The sequence below is a fragment of the Garra rufa genome, chromosome 6 (genome assembly GCF_049309525.1).
Source record: "Garra rufa chromosome 6, GarRuf1.0, whole genome shotgun sequence".
NCBI classification, from domain to species: Eukaryota; Metazoa; Chordata; class Actinopteri; order Cypriniformes; family Cyprinidae; genus Garra; species Garra rufa.
Window position 1 is genome coordinate 27651812 of NC_133366.1, and position 20556 is coordinate 27672367.

Genomic DNA, 20556 nt, shown 5'->3' on the forward strand with positions numbered 1-20556 from the left:
CTTTTTTTATCAATCACTGATTTGATTGAAAATACATCAATCTCACCATTAAAATATCGCATGTTCTTGTTTTCTAATAATTTACTTGCCACAAAGTCCTCAGACATTCCTCTGTTCAGCTCCCCTTTGACCTACAAAGTGGGAGAGCAATTTCATATAGTGTGCTTAAGTTACTTTGAAATTATTTACAATTTTACTGTTTGAAAAGAAAAGAACAGAATTCGTGCAATCTTTACACATATGTGATATATCCTGCAGACACTTCTCTAAACGTCCTTTACTGTAAATTATAAGATTAACTATTTTAATAGCATTTTGAAATTAGTTATACGTGTTGTCTTGTATAAACTTCATACATCGTAATTTTACAGAGTAAGTTTTAATATTAGATTATCAGAACATATTCTGGGTAAAACAAGCATTAGGTCTGCATGACAAAGTTCCTCTTTACCCAGACTTGCACGAACAGGAGAGAGACGCCAAATTAAACAACGCCTTGTACATGGAAAGGAGGAGGAGAATTATAAGAGCACTAACAGTTAAAAACGAGACTATTTGGTAGTAAGAGCATCCAGTCTGATTGACACGAAAATGAGGTGCTGTGCTTTTCTCTTTCTGCTCCTGCAGGTTTTGGGAAGTTTAGGTGAGTGTGATCTTGATGTATTATTAGCACAGACTGTGTGAGATGTAAGAAATAAATATGTGACTATACTAACAATAGAAACAAACCTTGTAGTATCTGCAAAATGTTAATTATTTTACCAAAATAAGAGGGATCATACAAAATGCATGTTATTTTTATTTAGTACTGACCTGAACAATATATTTAACATAAAAGATGTTTACATATAGCCCACAAGAGAAAATAATAGTTGAATTTATAAAAATGACCCTGTTCAAAAGTTTACATACACTTGATTTTTAATACTGTGTTGTTGCCTGAATGATCCACAGCTGTTTTTTTTTTGGTTTAGTCCCTTGTTTGTCCTGAACAGATAAACTGCCTGCTGTTCTTCAAAAAAAAGGTCCCACAAATTTCTTGGTTTTCCAGCATTTTTGTCTATTTGAACCCAACAATGACTGTATGATTTTGACATCCATCTTTTCACACTGTGGACAACTGAGGAACTCATATGCAACTATTACAGAAGGTTTAAACGCTCACTGATGCTTCAGTATTAAGAGCTTGGGGGGAAAGGGTTCAAAAAGGGTTGTTGGAAAGGGTTCAAATACACAAAAATGCTGAAAAACCAAAGAATTTGTGGGAGCCAAAAGATTTTTCTGAAGAACAGCAGGTAGTTTAACTGTTCAGGACAAAGGAACTCATGAACAACTATCACTAATCAAAAACAAAAAAACAGCTGTGGATCATTCAGGTAACAACAAAGTATTAAGAATCAAGTGTATGAAAACTTTTGAACATGGTGATTTTTATAAATTCAACTATTGTTTTCTCTTGTGGACTATATGTAAATATCTTTTATGTGAAATATCTTATTCAGGTCAGTACTAAATAAAAAAATAACATGCATTTTGTATGATCCCCCTTATTTTGGCAAAATAATTAACATTTTGCAGATTCTGCAAGGCAAGGTATATGTAAAATTTTGACCTCAACTATATATGCAGCTTTCATATTTTGCTAAAATAAAAATAAAAGTCAATAGTTAAAATGACTTGGATTTGGTTTTATTATTAGAAACTCTTTAATTTTTAGAAAAAAAGTCTAACATCCTCAAATGAGTAACATGACCTCTGACATGCATCCATAGGCTTTCCTTTGTTTGAGCTCAGCTCAAAAGCAGATGATGCTCTGCAGATGGCGCTCAATCAAATCAATGCACGCACTGCCAGGAATCACCTCTACAGAGTGTCCAAGGCATCTGTAAAGAGGGTCAGTACACACTCTTACAACAACTGTTATATTTCTGCATCTGGCAAAACTGATATAGGCTGAAAACATAACTAAATAGTTTAAAAAAGAGACAACCAAAAATATTAACTGTTGATCATTTGCTTTCATTGACCTTAAGATTGTTCCTCTGGGAATGAACACATTTGATCTGCATCTGAGGTTTGGCATTAGGGAGACAGAGTGTCAGAAGAGCCCTGGGGTTGATCCTCAGGGCTGTATGTACCGCAAAGGTTTTTTTGTGGTAAGTTATTTCAAGATCTTCATTCACATTAATATGATATATGATGGACATGATTAAGGTCTGTTTTTTTTTAAATAGGTTGTAATAATTGTACCAGCTTTGTGCATCATTCATAATTAAATTTGTAACTCCTTTTTAAATTCCATTTCACTTGCTAAAGTTGAATTGTGGAAGCAAACTGGATGCAATATGTGACCCTGGACCACAAAACCAATCTTAAGTAACACGGGTATATCTGTAGCAATAGCCAAAACTACATTGTATGGGTTGATTTTACTTTCAAGCCAAAAATAATTAGGATATTAAGTAAATATCATGTTTCATGAAGATATTTTGTAAATTTCCTTCTGTAAATTTATCAAAACGTAATTTTTGATTAGTAATATGGATTGCTAAGAACTTCATTTGGACAACTTTAATAGTAATTTTCTCAATATTTTGATTTTTTTTGCACCCTCAGATTCCAGATTTTCAATTAGTTGTATCTCGACCAAATATAACCATACGTCAGTGGAAAGCTTATTTATTCAGCTTTCATATGACATATAAATATCAATGTCGGAAAATTGATCCTCATGATTGGTTTTATGGTTTCACTTTAAAATAAAGGTTCTTTATTGGCATTGATGGTTCCATGAAGAACATTGAACATCCATGGAACCTTCCATGGATCAGAACTTTTCATCAGACATGTCCTAAAACCAAAACAATACCTGTTCTTGCCTTAGGACAACTTTGATGATCCACTTCAATATCAATGTGTATATCACATATGTTGGACTAATTTAAAAAAAATGTGTATGTTAACAATGCTTTGTGCATACCCTTGGGCTTTTAGTCGGAGGCAGGGTGCTATATCAGAGCCAGAGTGAGTCGGGACGTCACTCGTATCATCTCTCTGAGATGCACAAAGGCTGACAGCTCAAGCTCTGAGTCCAGCGAGGAGGTGAGTATCAACATAAAGCTGAGAGAGACTGTATTTTATCATGGGCAAACATTAGCATGAGTAGATACAGGCCAAAATGTAAGTGTCTACTAGGGAAAAGGGCTAGAATGAAGTGCAAGTTTGCATCAGTAAATGTAATTTGATTTAAAACTATTTACTGACTATTGTGCATAAGTATATAAACTATGTCAAGGATAGTTAAATGTACTAAATAATAATGTTTACATATAATACTTGCATAACCGTTTAATTTATACATACATGACTAAACAATGAATTAATTGCTGTTAACTTCTTCCACCAACAGGGAGGGTTAGAATTATACTACGATTTAAATCATTTTGGGACTAGAGGTAAATATATTTTGTTCTTTCTTTCACACTTTCATATTTGGCATATTAAAACTGTGATCATAATGTTAATTATGCTTTTGACATATCTTTAGACCGAACACATTCAACTTTAGCACCAAGCATTAACATGGCTCCACCAATACATGCGGATCATCATGACAACACTGAAACCAACAACGTTCGTGGAGACCATTTTGACAATCATCTGCCATTTCACTGACCTGCTGGGTGAAATCACATGAAGATTCTTCACACAAACTTTACGGTGCTACAGACATAAAGCTAAATGAAAAGACTACTGTACTAAGGATTTTGCCATTGGCTACCAATAACCGCTGCCTCCACTGAAACATGAAACACGATTATTCACTGTATGAGACATGAATACCAAAGAAACCTGCTGGCATTAACCTCCACAAGAAACCCAATAAAAACAGGAACATGGATGATATCAACATGTATAATTTCATTTTAAATTACACATTTTGCAGAGAGATATGCAGGGCATGATGTTCATAGACCTTTGACAGATCATGACCGGATACTTTAATAATTTAATATTAACTTCAGTTAGTCACTTCTCAACAGCCTGAAAAGTTTCATGATATTGTAAATACATTCAATAAACAAATTCTTCAAAATGAAATGTGGACATGAGATAATATGCATACTTGTTTGTACAGATGCGAAGTGGCTCTTATAGAGCCATTTATAGGTGCTCACTGTAAGATTCTGAAGTTGCATGTCATGTCTGAATGGGGAAAATAAACCAGAATCTTTAACAAATAAAACCTACTGGGAAATTTAACTTCCTAATGGCCTCTTTTTGTAAGATGATAATATTTTGATCATTTGTTTGATACGCATGTTCTAGAATCTTAAGGCATGGCTGTATTCATGAGCCAATAATACAGGTTATAATACAGGATATAAGATAAATCTATGTGAGTAATGATTGTGTCATTCAGTCACATGACTTTAAAGTCCATCTCTTCATAGGTGAACAGTTTGTAAAAGCCAGTTTAAATGTTCACCAAAGGAAGTAAGGACCAACAAGGAACGGCAAGGCAGTCATTTGTTTTACCTAGACAAAGACACTGCAGCAAGTGAGAATATCTACAATTTAAACAGGTCTAATAAAAAAAAAGCAAACATTCCACAGTCTCACAGAACTAGACATTGAGGCAACTCCCTGAACAACAAGTCCTTCATGTTACAGTTTTGACAATTACAACTAAAACACACTTGAAGTGGCTCAAAGAACTTCAAATAGTGATCAAGATACATTCAAGATGCATCCATTGAGCACTTGATCTGCCACATAAATGGTTAAAGTTGTGCCAAACTAATATACCAGCCAACCGCACTCTCTGAATCAACCTACCCATCTAAAACTCCTCAAACAACGATAACCATCCAACCATTTAAAAAACTTCAGTCTGAAATAACAAAATCTCTTCAGATTATTAAATAATTGATAATATAAAAACAATATAAAATCAAAATTAAAAATCCCACCCAACCCCAAAGTTCAAAGCGTTTGTCTTCCCAAAAATCAATAAGATTAATAGTTTAATGTAGTTTTGTCTTCCATGCAGTACCAAGGTGTTAAAGTGGAATTACTCAGTTGTTTGGAACTGGAACTGATGCATTGTCACAAAGTCACAGTAAAGCTGAAATTTCTTGAGCTGTTTTGTACAGAAAAAAGCTGAGCATATCGACAAAATGATGGCTTCTCCTCTACAACTCTATGAGACAGACATGAAAATAGCAAGCAAGAGTGCCCAGGAAAAGTTGCAGTTTTCTCAGTTTGTGAGTTTGGTGGTGTTGTCCCGCTTGGGTGGGGCAGGAGGAGGCCCTCGCCGTAGAGTTGCATAGCCTGAAATGTTCCCGGACATGAATCCACTACCACTGTGTCTCTGTTGATCATGCAAAAGCTCAGGTGGAGGTGGTGGCAAAGCCATGTCATCCATTGTGGCCACAGGGTCCACTTTGTCTCCAGAGACTCGTGAGGACTTGCGTTTCAGTGTCTTGTGAAGGTCCTCCAAGAAGTTTGGCTGTGTGGTGCCTTTGGGAGAAGTAGGGCCCCCTTGTATGGAAGGTGGTGAGAGTGGTGGAGACTCTTTAATAGTGTTGTTACAGCGAATTGATGCTGGAGGTTGTGTCTTTTTTAGAGAACTCTTTCCCCAAGCAGGCTGGGGCTGAGGATTGACCACAGCCACTTTTGGAGACAAACCATTTGGATCACTTGGTGGAAGGGGTGGTGGTGGAGGGAGGTCGGACTCCAGTGGGGGAGGTGGGAAGGTTTCATTTTCTGGGGGTGGAGGTGATGGGAAGTCTGCAGTCAATTGCCGGTTCTGATTCATTTTGTTTTGCAAAGCCAAAGGAAGATTTGCCAGATTGAGCTTGCCTGGTTTGGGGGGTGCCCGAGGACCTGTAGAAAGCTCTTTGGAGGGTGAGCTACTTGACGTTGATATTGATGATGAAGCAGAACTAGGGTTAAACTTGCTCACCAAGTTCTTGCGAGACTCTTGGTACTCCGCATTGTACTTCACACTAGAGTTGCGCTGAGGAGTCGGTGGTGGTTTCTTGACACCTGAAGATGAGCCAGAGGGTGACTTCTTGATAGGGGAGCCTGACATCGGAGGAGGAGGTGGTGGAGGAGGAGGGGTAGGACCTGGAGGAGGAGGTGGTGGTGGTGGCGGAGGTGGTGGTGAAGGAAAGGCAAGGGCATTCTCTGGAGGAGGTGGTGGAAATTCAGGTGACTTCTGCTGCTGCTGGCCTTGACCTACAGGCTGCCATTTTGGTTTAGTCTTCACTGTCGGTGGGGACTGGGGAGCTTTATGACTTTGTGACTCAGTTTGATTGGTCATTGCAGGAGATGCAACAGGAAACTGACTAGCAAGCTGCTTAACCAGAGATGGCACCGATGAGGTTTGGTTAGAGAAGGGTAGTGTCTTGGAGATGCTGTGCTGCTTGGGTAGTGTTGGTGGCGGTTGGTTCTTCAGTGGTGCTGGAGGAGGAGGTGGAGGAGGAGGGGGTGGGGGTGGGGGAGGTGGTGCTGGAGCTTGAGGTGATGGAGCTACTGGGGATACTGGAAGAATGCCATACGGACGTTTTGGTGCTGTCTGGGGTGGAAATCCACCAGTGAAAGTTTTGGGCAAAACTGCAGGTTGAATTGGCAGCTGCATGGGGGCTGGTGGAGGTGGTGGAGGAGGTGGTGGTGGTGGTGGATGTGGACCTGGAGCAAAACGCTGCTGAGGAGGGAACATAGGTGCTGATTGTGGGGGTGGTGGTGGTGGTGGTGGTGGTGGAGGGGGAGGAGGTGGAGAAGAATGGATCTGATTGGCTGGGGGTATTATATCCTGGGGTACATTGGGGAATTTGTGGGCAAGGACCTGCTTGAGTCCATTGGTTTTGAAAGGTGCCTGTACAGTAGAGGGTGGTGGAGGAGGGGGAAGGCCATTAGCCTGAAGAGGGGGTGGAGGAGGTGGTAAAGGCTGTGACTGGATTGGCACTATGGGTGGAGGTGGAGGAAAGGATTGTGACTGGATTGGCACTATGGGTGGAGGTGGAGGAAAAGACCGTGACTGGATTGGCACTATGGGTGGAGGTGGTGGAAAAGACTGTGACTGGATTGGCACTATGGGTGGAGGTGGTGGAAAAGACTGTGACTGGATTGGCACTATGGGTGGAGGTGGTGGAAAAAACTGTGACTGGACTGGCACTATGGGTGGAGGTGGTGGTAAAGGCTGTGACTGCACAGGCATAATGGGAAGAGGAGGTGGTAAAGGCTGTGACTGCACAGGCATTATAGGAGGAGGAGGAGGTGGTAAAGACTGTGACTGCATGGGCATTATGGGAGGAGGAGGTGGTAAAGGCTGTGATTGCATGGGCATTATGGGAGGAGGAGGTGGTAAAGGCTGTGACTGCATGGGCATTATGGGAGGAGGTGGAGGTGGAGGTGAAGGGGCAGGAGGAGGAGAGGACTGTAGAACTGTTGCTGGGGCTGGAGGACCAAGTTTCAAAACAGCCATGGCTGATCCAGGTGGAGGCATTGAGGCAGGTGGAGGTGGAGGAGGAGGGGGTGGGATGTTACCCCCTGGTGGAATATTGTTTGATTGTGGTTTGGAGGCCGGTGGGACTGGTGGCACTTGTTGCTGAACTTGAGGCTGAGGCTTGGGGTGACTTGTGGCCTGAGAGGCATTCTTTAGCCTAGTGATAGTGCTGTATTTGGCAAACATGGTAGGTGTGGCATGGTGGGGGATACTGGAAATAGGAGGTGGAGGGGGTGGAGGAGGTGGAGGAGGTGGTGGTGGTGGTGGTGGGGCTGGAGTTGCCTGGGGTGGTACTTGTACTGGTGGTTGTATCGGTGCCTGTGTTGGCACCTGTATTGGTGCCTGTGTCGGTGCCTGGGTGACACTTCCACGTGACTGTGGAATTGAATGTGGATGTGGCTGTTGCAGCATTGGGTGTGGATGCTGCTGTTGAGGCACATGATGACCAGAATGGCTGCTATGGCTTGAATGGGTAGAACGGATTGATTCTGGCCTTGCCTGAACCAATATAAAAAAACAAGAATAAATGTGTTATTGTTCATTTAATTTCCTTTAGGCCTTTAGTGTGGTTCATCTTACTCTGTGGACAAAGAGGACAACTCACCTTTGTGCTCTCCTCTATTTGAGTCCCTCTCTTCCAGGCCTCCGAGAAGATTGAACTGACTACACTCTGGGAACGGGCATGGGAGGAAGTAGTACCATCCGACATACCACTGTCTGCCTGGCTAGAGTGGTTTGACTGTGACTCTTTAGGCACAAACAAATAAGCATGAACATCAGCCAGTAACCCACACATTTACAGTACAGTCAGTAAAATTACTAAATTCATTAAAGGATTAGTTCACTTTATGTCTTTCTTTCATCAGTTGAAAAGAAATTAAGGTTTTTGAGGAAAACATTGCAGGACTTTTCTCCATATAGTGGAATTCAATGGACTGAAGGTTCAAATTGCAGTTTCAATGCAGCTTCAAAGGAATAAGGGTCTTATGCAGTGAAACGTTTGGCCATTTTCTAAAAATAAATAAATAAAATAAATAATTCATATATGTTTTACCTTTTTATCTTGCTCTAGCTCGGCAATGCGCGTACTTGACTTCACGCATTACATAGTAATTTTGGATCAACACCTACAGCCGAATGTCAGCGGATACCTTGTTAACTAGATGAGACCCAGAGACAGATCATCAGGAAAGAACTCCTACCCTAAACGGCCACCGGCACAAGGCCATGGGAACCAGATGAGTCCTCCCCAATTTGACTTTGTTGCAATATGGAACTCTTGCATTATTATTGACATTTTACTTTATTATTTTAATACTGTAAGGTTGCTTTGGCGCAACTTGTATTGTAAAAAGCGCTGTATAAATAATCTTGACTTGACATAATCATGTTTGAAAGGTCAGCGTGGTTAGTTCTTCATCTGTTTACTCTGGTTCAAAAAGGTAGGGTTGGGTGAAAAACTAATTTTCTCCTCTAACTTGTCCAACACTGTTGTTTTACCTTTTTTTTTGGAAATGTCGTTCAACTTTCTTTGCACGTTTGCTTTGTAAACACTGGGTCGGTACTTCCACCTTACGTCGCACATGACCTTTCCAACATGACAGTAAAATGACAGATTGTTTCACTAGATTAGATCCTTATTCCTCAGCTTGGATCATGTAGAGCCCTTTGAAGCTGCATTAAAATTTGCAATTTAATTTCTTTTCCACTGAAGAAAGAAAGACATGAACATCTTGGATAACAGGGGGTGAGTAAAGTATCAGGAAATTTTTATTCTGGAAGTGAACTAATCCTTTGAATGAAAATGCTCCATAATTATCAATGCCTATAATATCACATTTCTTAAAAGAGTTTACAAAGAACCGGTCAGTCATGAGGTTCAAGTTACTCACCAGGTATACTGACAGAACTTGTTCCCGACTTGATGCTGGTGCTGGAGAGAGAAGACCAGTCATAGGCAGCCTCTGTGCGCTTCATGGCTTCCTGGTAGTTCACATACAATTGCTTCCCATACTACGCATAAAACACATTCAATGATAAATAAATATAAACCCAACATATATACAAGTGATTAAAGATTAAACAATTTCCAAAATGAGCTCTGGTTATAAATTCCTTTTCAAATACAGAAAAGGATTAGTTATATAAATAATGTGACATGTTAGTTAGTTGAAGAACGCTGTGAGGCAACAGTTTTCATTAACTGGGCTGAAAACATGATAGACAAGCTTTGGGACCTTACCTTAGCAATACGAATGCCATTGACCCATTGATGTAGAGTTCTGACATCATCACAGCACAGGTATTTGATATACTGTGACTTTTTCTGGATCTGAGGATGCTGTGGGCACAATCAATAATATTACCAAGACCCTCAAGACAATAACGGTTCAAGAAATTTTCTTTGGATTGCTAACACCTATTAACCACTAGAGGGCAGTAACAAAGGTTTTAGACAATATGCATAATGCAAAGCCATCTGTTACACAATCACATGCCAGTTGTCCATACAGTCAGCCACCTGTCGGCCAACCTGTTTTTAAAGTTTAAAGTTTAAAAAAAATCTACTCACAGATGTAACCTATTTACTCCGTGAAAATGTACAATCAATACATTTAAACCTTCCAATAAGATCCCAGAAATTCAACATTTTATTTGATTCTATTCTTGGATACTATAAATATGTGTCAAATGAGATTTAAAAGGTAACATTACTTTTTGCACTTAAGCCAGTTTAAATGATGTGCACTTGACTAAAACCACACACACACACACACACACACACACACACACACACACACACACACACACACACACACACACACACACACACACACACACACACACACACACACACATGTTGGGTTTACATGTTTTATGGGGACATTCCATAGGCGTAATGGTTTTTATACTGTACAAACCTTACTTTCTATCGCCCTACACCTACCCTACACCTAAACCTAGCCCTCACACGAGATTGTGCACACTTTTACTTCCTCAAAAAAACTCATTGTGCATGATTTATAAGCCTGTTTCCTCATGGGGACCTGAGAAATGTCCCCACAAGGTCAAAATCTACTGGTATTCCTATCCTTGTGGAGACATTTGGTCCCCATAACGTGATGAATACCAGATACACACACACACACACACACACACACACACACACACCTTGAGCGCCAGGCAGTAGTCAGTGGGGGCCTTGTACTTGCTTCGGTAGTCCTGACCATAATAAACATTAACATGATCCAACTGCAGGAAGCACACCAAATCCCTTGATGCCTACAGTGATGAAAATAAACATTAATATTGTTCAATATTTATTAATGTTTTTGTTTGTCAAATTTGGATAGTTTTGTTCTTTTTACGTAGCTCACAGTAATCAAAATTGGGATGATAAAGGTGAACATTCAGAAAAATACTATATCGTACCAAGCAGAAGCAAATACCCAGGATCAACCACTAGAGGATATCAGTGAGTCTGTGCACGAGCATATTACAGACAGACAAGCCCATGTTCTTGAATGTCAGAGAAATTAATACTAACATAAAACAATTATTCACTTGTATAATTGTGACTGATTTCAAATTGTATAAGGACATGAAAATTGCATAAAAATGATAAGGCATGGGGGTCTCTCTGGGAATTAAAGCTCTATGATTTATTGTAAGTGGATGACAAACAGCATATGGTTTGTGTAGAGTATTCTCAGTGAATCGATAAACAGGAAATTCCACTCAAGTTCATTAAGTTCTGTGTCCATTTAATGGGAACACCAAATCATATGATAAAACAAAAACAAACACACACAGAATAACACTGACCTTGGCTTTGCCCTTCGGCACAAAATAGATGCCAGATGCCCTCAGCAGAAAGTAGCGCTTCTTCCAAGACTTTTTGCCATCCTCTTTCAACCACAACACTCCCTCAATTTCAGGAACAGACACTGAGCTTCCACAAAAACATTCCTTCAAGACATACAGATACAAAATACATCATACTGTCAAGCATTCTGAAATTTAATCTTGACAGATATAAACAGCTGTAAACTCTGTCGGACATTACAATCAACACTTTTAGATTAGCATTATAGTGATGAAGACTCTGGGTCACATTAACTGGGTGTATGTATTCGCAATTTGCATTGTTAAACAAAAAAAAAAAGCAGGGAAAAAGACAGCAGGGAAAGAGAGTTTAGGCTTGTTAGTCTAGGTCTTTATAAAAAAAAAGGTGTTTAAGGTTTTGAGTGGGATAGTTGGTTTTACTTCAGACCCACTGTGCCCAATTTAAATGAACCATTGCACTATGATATCAAACGATAATTTGTAATTTGTATCATAACATGTGCTTTACCTCCAGCAGTGCCTCTTTGTTTCTGTCTGCCATCTCAGAGGTCTCCTTCCTCCCAAGTAAATAGTTCTTAGAAACACACACAACATGCAACACGTGAATCAGAGTGACAACAAAACATTCAAAGAATCATTACTTATTACTATTAGTTTAAAGTGCCCCTATTATGAATTTCTGAAAATGATCTTTCATGCAGTGTGTAACACAGCTCTAATTGAATTAATACAATCTGAAAGATCTCTGTGTATAAAGTTATCATCATTGAAATGAAAGAGTCGACTCCAAGTCATGTAAATGAGTCGCCTTTAAATGTATCTTAAGCTGTTTCATGTTGACGTCAACATGAAACATTAGCATACTGTCCGCCTACTTGTTGCAAGTGCAGACCCAAGAAAACTTGAACCCCCCTCCCTCAGCATCATGTCGAGAAGACTGTGTGTTCTGCACTGTGGCGGTAAATCTGTTAGGGTACAGTCAGGTTTTGCATTGTTTTACTCCCATCTCATTTTCTCCTCCAACTTTAAAATCACCCTACATGGCTGCAGATGTACTGACCCAGTGTTTAAAAAGTGAATGCGCAAGGAGGGTCAAACACCCTTTACAAAAAAATAAAAAAATAAAATAAAAAAGTTAAAACAGCGTTGTAGGACGATTTTGAAGTTGGAGGAGAAAATGAAATGGGAGTTTTCCAACATAACATAACATAACTGTCTTGAACCGGAGTGCACAGAGTATGCATGGCAGAGCATTTGTGGTTAAAAACTGTATAAATATTAACTTTTTTTTTAAGAAAATGAACATTTGTTTTACTAGATAAGCTGCATTGAAACTGCATTTTTTAATCTTTAATCCCTTGAGCACCATTGACGTCCACTATATGGAGAAAAATCCTGGAATGTCTTCCTCAAAAAACTTAATTTCTTTGCGACTGAAGAAAGACATTAATATCTTGGATGACATGCGGGTGAGTAAATTATCAGGAAATTTGTATTCTGAAAGTGGAGTAATCCTTTATGAATTGTTCCTCTCATGTACTCTGTAGCATGCAAATTACATATTTAGTTGAGTGTGTTGTGTTCACTCTGCACAGCTTGTAGGTCTCTGGCTAACCGGTTAACAGCAATATCTGTTCGCTCGCAATTGTCTAGAAATGTGTCGATGAATAGTGAATGTTTGTCATTGCTATTACTTGGAGTTACGATAAAGACTAGAGCAATACGTTGGTGTAAAACTGCAGTGCTTTATCAATATGTTTCTGCATTGGGCTAATGCATATACCATGGCTGTTTGGGTGCTTATTGTAATGGTGTTGGGTTGTACCTTTTTCAACATGCGCTGCATGCAGTAGACCAATTACAACAGACTGGGTCATCGGACAAATCCCTGCAGATTAGTGTCACGCAAAGAAGGGGTTTGGAAATATAAATTGTTGAGTGATTTGTTTGGGAGTTGTAAGACAATGAAAGTATTTTTTGACCCTGCATGCATGTCAATCTGTTGTTGGGGACTCCCAAAACCAAAACATGAACCTTTTGTAATCCATGATAGGGGCACTTTAAGCCTAACTTTAGATCAGAGTGTGTAGACTAATGTTTAAAAGTTTAGGTTTATTGTAATGTAATTTATTCCTGTAATGCTGAATTTTCAGTCTTCAGTGTCAGATGATCCTTCAGAAATAAGTCTAATATGCTGATTTTCTGCTCAAGAAAAATTTATTACTATTTTCAAAGTAGTGCTGCTTCTTATTTTTGTGGAAACCATGATGCATTTTAATTTTCAGATTTTTGTTTGTTAAATAGAAAGTTCAAAAGAACATTTATTTAAAACTGTTTTTTTTTTTTTTTGTAAAATTATAAATGTATTTACGGTCACTTTAGATCAAAAACTTTTTTAAAACTTCCTAAAATAAAAGATTTTTTTTTTACAAAAATGAATAAATAAATACATTGTACTAACCCCAAACTTTTGAATGGTAGTGTGGTTTCTAAGTATCATAACAAGCAATTTTGATTATTTGTTATTAGTGACTTATTTCTATGATTAAACAGATTTCAGAATCTACGTTTAATCAGATTTTGTGTGTATATGTTACAAAAAAATAATCTTTACCTGTGGATTTTTGAAAAGCGCATATTTTTCAATACGTTCAATGAACATGAGTTTGTTTTGACTGTCTCTGGTCCAGTTGAGCAAGTTCTCCACCAGGTTTTCATGGTCTTCAAAAATTCTCTCTGAGGAAAAAAAAAAAAAAAAAAGGAGTAAGGGAAGGTGTGAAGTTACAAAATCATCTTCATATTGTCCCACAGGTTCACAGGTCATCTGAGCATGTGCAGGTGTCAGGGTTCTTACACCTTTTCTAAAGTAAAATTCAAGCACTTTTCAAGCACTTTCAAGGTGCATTTTCAAGATATTCCAGCACTGTGGCAAATTATTAAAGAATCTGTGTTTCTATATTATTATTATCTATATCTGTGTTTTTATTGTGTTTATAGTGTTGTACAGCACTTTGGTACACGCTGTGTTTTTTAAGGTGCTTAACAAATAAATTTTGATTTGATTTGAAATTACATATTCACAGACATGAGTTCTAAATTTTAAATCAGATGTTATTGTGCTATTAAAAAAAACAACTGTCTAGATTGCATATAACATTGCCCCATATAAATAGTCAACATTCAGTATACAAATTATATAATTTAAAATATATAATTAATATAATTTACTGAGTATCTGTAGTGTTTTAAAAATAAAATTTAAAGGCTTTTTAAGACCTGCACAAATAAAAGTAATACTGTATGAGTGGAGTAGGGCAATGTCTATGGTAACACATTAATGACTGGTATAAAATGACTGTAAAAAAATATGATAAACTAAAATTCTAAAACTTGAAAACTTTCTAAAACTTCAAGGATTTTCACAAATACATTTCACATTCCAGCCTAAAAGTAGCCTACTAAAAGGTAGTCAAAAAGACACTATAAAATTAATAATACAATTTAACTGGCCCAAATGAAAAAAGACCATTTTTTAAACATTGAAAATATTTTTGATTGACATTTAGACTCCTACCTGATTTCCTATTCACAAATATCAAGGTATTTTTTTCACTATTTACAGTGTATCTGCAGAATTTTTAAATATCAATTTAAGGTAATTTATGACCCTTTTCAAGAGCTGCACAAGTAAAATGAACACCGTAGTGGGGTTGAACAATGTACAATAACATTAAGCCATAAAATGACATGATTTATAATTCAGATTTTCACAAAAACAAAACATCTTATACAATGGCATTTCAGCCTTTATACCTTTAAAATGGATAAATCAAGTATAATTTATTTAAAACAAATATTACTGTCTTAATTGTTTAGATTTTTAGAAAGCACATAACTTTTACATTTACAACTCTTATGTGTTTGCTGCATAAAAACATGGGCCAATATTTGTAATAATCTTGCTAAACAGCTGAATATTCGCAAATTCATTCCCTGTCACGAGAGGGCGCTTTAGGAGTGCTGAAATTCTACGGTTTCCTAGTAACGGCTGTACACAAATCAGCATTAACGCTGTTTTATCAGGCATGAAATGAAAATGCCAACGACACGTTTCTGAGGACAGTCGGTTCCCTTCAGATACATTCATATAAAGACATCCGTGCCGCGTTTTAACTTTGAAACGTGCAGTGTGTATGTTTATTCAATATGATATCATTGCCTTTTGAAGTTTTATCCAGCCCTATCGCGATTCTCGTATATCCGTCCCTAGCTCTTAAACTTATAATTAAGCCTTTTCTTATACTATTTAATACATTTAAAACTTTGTATGGCCTTAACTTTGATAAGGCTAAATTGATGAGTTTGTAATGACCCGCACGAGCCCTCTACTTTAAGATAGTCCGGTGAAACATTTTAGTAGCCCGACGGAAAACACAATAGCCCCGGGACATCGGTCTGGCAATTTTGCGATCCCCAAATTCTCGTTTTAAACATAATTCTTATTTGTCGTTTTCAAGCCATCGAGGACTGATGCAACAACCTCCTGATAACTGGCATGTTTTATCTACCGCTCTGTTCCATCAGAGGGCGCGCATCAAGAAAGACCGGCAGATCACTACAGCCTCACGTGCACACTCGAGCGGAGCTGTTTTTTCTTTTCTTTCTTTTACATATTATAAGCATGACAAAAAATAACTATTTAGTATGAAAGCGAATTAATATGAAACCGATGCAACTGCATATTCAAGCACTTTCAAGCACTTCATCCAAAATCCAAGCATTTTTCAAACCTTGAAAACACTACATTAAAATTCAAGCATTTTCAAGGAATTCAAGCACCCGTACGAACCCTGAGGTGTCCTCACCCATTTGTAGCTCAGGGATGGTCTCAACCAGGGCCCAGTCCGGACTGTAACCGCAGTGAGATTTATCCAGAAGACTGTCCAGCACCTGTCTGACTGTCTGCCTCTCATCCACCATCATGGTCTTTGAGCTCTCATCTGACATGTGCACACGTATCACCAACTGATGAAGGAAAGGAAAGTTTGGTTTATTCCAGTACATTAAACATTGATTTTCTATGTATATTTACAGCTATATTTACACACACATTTTTTCGTGGAAAGTCACCTTCTGTAGATACAACTTTTTGTGTATTTGAACCCTTTTCAACAATGACTGCAAGATTTTCACACTGAGGACAACTGAGGAACTCATATGCAACTATTACAGAAGGTTCAAACGTTTTGACAATTTTTTTTTTTAGTAACGTGATCTTTTGAACATCTGACAGGCATCTATATTTGCTATATTTACTAAATTTTCCTTGATTTGTAAATGTGAGCAAAAAGAAACACTATTAACATGTTCCCTTATAGTTCATAGCATGTATATCATCATAACTAATCTAGTAATTTCACTCTTGAAATATACACTGGCGATCAAAATTAGAGAACAATTTATAAACAATTGAACAATTCTGAAATAATGTCATCTTCACTGCTCAGCAGTTGAAGGAGTTTTTGTCTCGTCTATACCATGCTACCAGAACACCTTTTCCACAAAATAACAAAATTAGAGAAAACTTTCAGATACCTCCCAGTTATTGGTGTTAATCTGGCACCTAGTGCTAATTTCCTTGATTATCTGTCAACCCCTATTTAACTGGCAGCCTAACTTCCAGTTTCACTGGCTCTGCAAGATGGTGGGCCGTTCTAAAGTGACTGAAAGCCTCCGGCAGCAGGTTGTCCAGATGAAGGCCAAAGGGATGACCCTATCAGCCATAGCAAGACAAGTTGGTCGTTCCAGATCTGTGATTTCAAGAATATTGAGTCTTTATTACAACACAAACTCATTCAAGTCCCCCAAGAAGGCTGGTCGTCCACGGAAGACAAATACAAGAGAGGACAGGATACTGCGGAGGATCTCAATGGGCAATCGTTTCCACACTGCAGCTGGAATTGCTCACCAGTTCAGTGCTGAACAGGGTAAGGATCTGTCTCGTCATACAGTGTCTCGACGTTTAAGAGCATTTGGACTGAAAGCCCACTCTGCAGTGACCAAACCTCTCATTAGCAGAAAAAAATCAAAAGGCTAGACTAAGCTTTGCTGAGGAGCATGTTGTGCGGACAGAGGAGAACTGGTCCAAAGTTCACTTCAGTGATGAAAGCAAGTTTAATTTATTTAGGTCCGATGGGAAACATTATGTTCGGCAACAAACTGGAGAAAGACTGAACCCAAAGTGTGTAAAGAAGTCATTGAAAAGTGGAGGAGGAAGGAGGGCATGTTTTCTGCAGCAGGAGTTGGGCCTCTTATACAGCTACATGGCAGAGTGAATGCAAATGTTTATCAGAACCTTCTTCAACAACATATGGTTCCTTCCCTGCGTTCATCACCCAATCAGCCCGCAGTGTTCATGCAGGACAACGCTCCATTTCACACAGCAAAATGGGTGAAGCAGTTCCTTGAAACAGAAAACATTGAAATACTGACATGGCCTGCCCAGAGTCCTGATCTCAACCCAATGGAGAACCTCTGGAAAATCCTTGGCGACAAAGTTATGGCCAAGAAACCCACTACAGTCACCGAACTGTGGAGGAGACTGGAAGAAGAGTGGACCAAAATCACACCAGAGCAGTGTGAGAGACTAGTGCTGTCCTGTGGCCGCAGATGTGCTGAAGTCATTCACAGCAGAGGCCTGTACACTTCCTACTAATTGCTGACTGTTGTAACCTTCAGACAATTTTGTTGTAATCTTTTTCCATGCTACAGTCATTGTTGTTCTCTAATTTTGATCAGTGTGTTTTCTGCAAAATAATGTTTTTTGTTGAAATGCCTGAGTTATTTTGTGGAAAAGGTATCCTGGTAGCGTGGTATAGATGGGACAAAAACTCCTTCAACTGTTGAGCAGTGAAGATGACATTATTTCAGAATTGTTCAATTGTTTATAAATTGTTCTCTAATTTTGATCGCCAGTGTAACAGGGGCCACACTTACATTCAATTAAAATTATCCGGAAGACAGTTGTTTTACATATAATTAAATAAATATCTGTAGCAAATTTAAGAAAAACATGGCATGCATCTAAAGTTTGTACACTTGTTGGGGTATTGTATTGAATGAATAAAATAATAATTAATACAATATGTTACAAATGCGTTGTTCAAATCGGAATGTTTGACTTTGCTCAAAGATTTATAGGCCTGAATTGGAATATGATGTGGATCTTCAGAAACGTGGCTTTAATAAAGACTAACTGGAAACAGGAATGACAACTGGCTTTCATCCCTCTCTATTTCACACCCTATTTTCTTTCTTCTTAAGAGTGTGGAACGAAGAGAAGAGAGAGAGAAAGTGTTGCATAGGCACATTAACAGACAGCCCTGCCAGGAGTCCTGAAAGCCATCAGAATATTAGGGAGAATGTGGCACTTTTCCAAGCCTGGCCTCAGCAGAAAACACTCCACTAATTTATGCTCTCTTCCCTCTCACACATATGCTTCAACAAACACGCACTATACAACATTCTTTGACCTCAGCACAAACAATCGATCACATTGTGCAATAATATTTCAATTGAATGAAACAACTGATTGTAAACTCAGAAACATAACAAACTGATAGCCTGATTAATACAGAAAAGGCTTATTTTGACAGAACAATCACTCATTTCCCCATTACTGACTAAGCCAAATCACTGTGACTTTATTGACTACACCAAAAGTGATTTTTGTTTTTAAACTTTGCCCAGGTCTGCAAAATCTGTTAACATTTACTACATGTAGTTTTTTTCCTCCACAAGAATACATACTGGGGTCCGAAGATCTGAGACCACTTGCAATTTTTTTTCTTTTGTATTTATTTACAGAAGAAGTCAAAAGTTTACATACATCTTGCAGAATCTGCAAAATGTTAATTATTTTACCAAAATAAGATGGATCATACAAAATGCATGCTATTTTTTATGTAGTACTCACATAAAAGACATTTACATATAGTCCACAAGAGAAAATAATAGTTCCCTGTTCAAAAGTTTACATACACTTGATTCCTAATATTGTGTTGTTACCTGAATTATTCACAGCTGTTTTTTCTTTTTGTTTTGTTTAGTGATAGTTGTTCATGAGTCTCTTGTTTGTTCTGAACAGTCAAACTGCCCTTTGTTATTCAGAAAAATCTTTCAGGTCCCACAAATTCTGTAGTTTTTCAGCATTTTTTTGTGTTTCAACCCTTTCCAACAATAACTGTATGGTTTTGCGATCCATCTTTTCATACTGAGGACAATTCAGGGATTTATATGCAACTATTACAGAAGGTTTAAATGCTCACTGATGCTCCAGAAGGAAAAACGATGCATTAAGAGCCAGGGGTGTAAACTTTTGAACATAATGAAGATGTGTACATTTTTCTTATTTTGCCTAAATATCATATTTTCCATTTAGTACTGCCCTTCAGAAGCTACAGAAGATACTTGCATGTTTCCCAAAAGACAAAATAAGTGAAATTTACCATGATCTTCAAATTCAAAAAGTTTTCACCTCCTGGCACTTAATGCATTTTGTTTGAACCTTCTGTAATAGTTGCATAGTCCCTCAGTTTGAAAAGATGCATCTTGTCATACAGTCATTACTGGAAAGGGTTCAAATACACAAAAAATCCTTAAAAACCAAAGAATTTGTGGGAAATGAACGATTTTTCTGAAGAACAGCAGGCAGTTTAACTGTTCATGAAAAACAAGAGACTCATGAACAACTATCACTAAACAAAAACAAACAAACAAACAATAAAAACACTGTGAATCGTTCAGGTTACAACAGTATTAAGAATCAACTGTATTAAAACTTGAACGGGGTCAATTTTATAAATTCAGCTATTATATACTCTTGTGGACTATGTGTAAACGCCTTTTATGCAAAATATCTTAATCAGGTCAGTACTAAATTAAAAATAACATTTTGTATGATCCCTCATAATTTGGTAAAATAATTAACATTTTGCAGACTCTGCAAGGTGTATGTAAACTTTCGACTTCAACTGTATTTATTTTTAAATCATTTTCATTCCTATTTTCTTTTCAATGTAAAGTTGAAAAGTTTAGCTAACGTAGACTCCACAAGTGCAAAACCTCACGATTATTGTCATCCAGCATGATATGAGAATGTTCTGAAGACCATCTTGGGTTTTTAAATGAATAAAAAA

The 20556-nt window shown here is 38.0% G+C and overlaps 2 protein-coding genes across 2 annotated transcripts in view; one reads left to right on the forward strand and one right to left on the reverse strand.

Annotated features, from left to right (window-relative positions):
- Positions 1 to 500: 500 nt before the first annotated feature.
- Positions 501 to 4267, forward strand: spp2 (secreted phosphoprotein 2). The gene is made up of 6 exons (XM_073843316.1): positions 501 to 643; positions 1773 to 1894; positions 2034 to 2156; positions 2995 to 3102; positions 3410 to 3455; positions 3548 to 4267. The coding sequence occupies exons 1-6, from the start codon at positions 592 to 594 to the stop codon at positions 3673 to 3675; spliced, it is 579 nt and encodes a 192-aa protein (XP_073699417.1). The 5' UTR covers positions 501 to 591; the 3' UTR covers positions 3676 to 4267.
- The window catches only part of raph1b (Ras association (RalGDS/AF-6) and pleckstrin homology domains 1b), a 78211-nt gene continuing 61556 nt past the window's right edge, over positions 3902 to 20556 (reverse strand). The window contains exons 8-16 of the mRNA XM_073842615.1: positions 16225 to 16384; positions 13974 to 14095; positions 11868 to 11933; positions 11339 to 11482; positions 10685 to 10795; positions 9756 to 9854; positions 9406 to 9526; positions 8118 to 8260; positions 3902 to 8011 (exon numbers count right to left, since the gene is read on the reverse strand). Of these exons, the coding sequence (XP_073698716.1) occupies positions 5261 to 8011; positions 8118 to 8260; positions 9406 to 9526; positions 9756 to 9854; positions 10685 to 10795; positions 11339 to 11482; positions 11868 to 11933; positions 13974 to 14095; positions 16225 to 16384 (3717 nt within the window). The 3' untranslated portion in view covers positions 3902 to 5260. The remainder of the gene's footprint in view (positions 8012 to 8117; positions 8261 to 9405; positions 9527 to 9755; positions 9855 to 10684; positions 10796 to 11338; positions 11483 to 11867; positions 11934 to 13973; positions 14096 to 16224; positions 16385 to 20556) is intronic.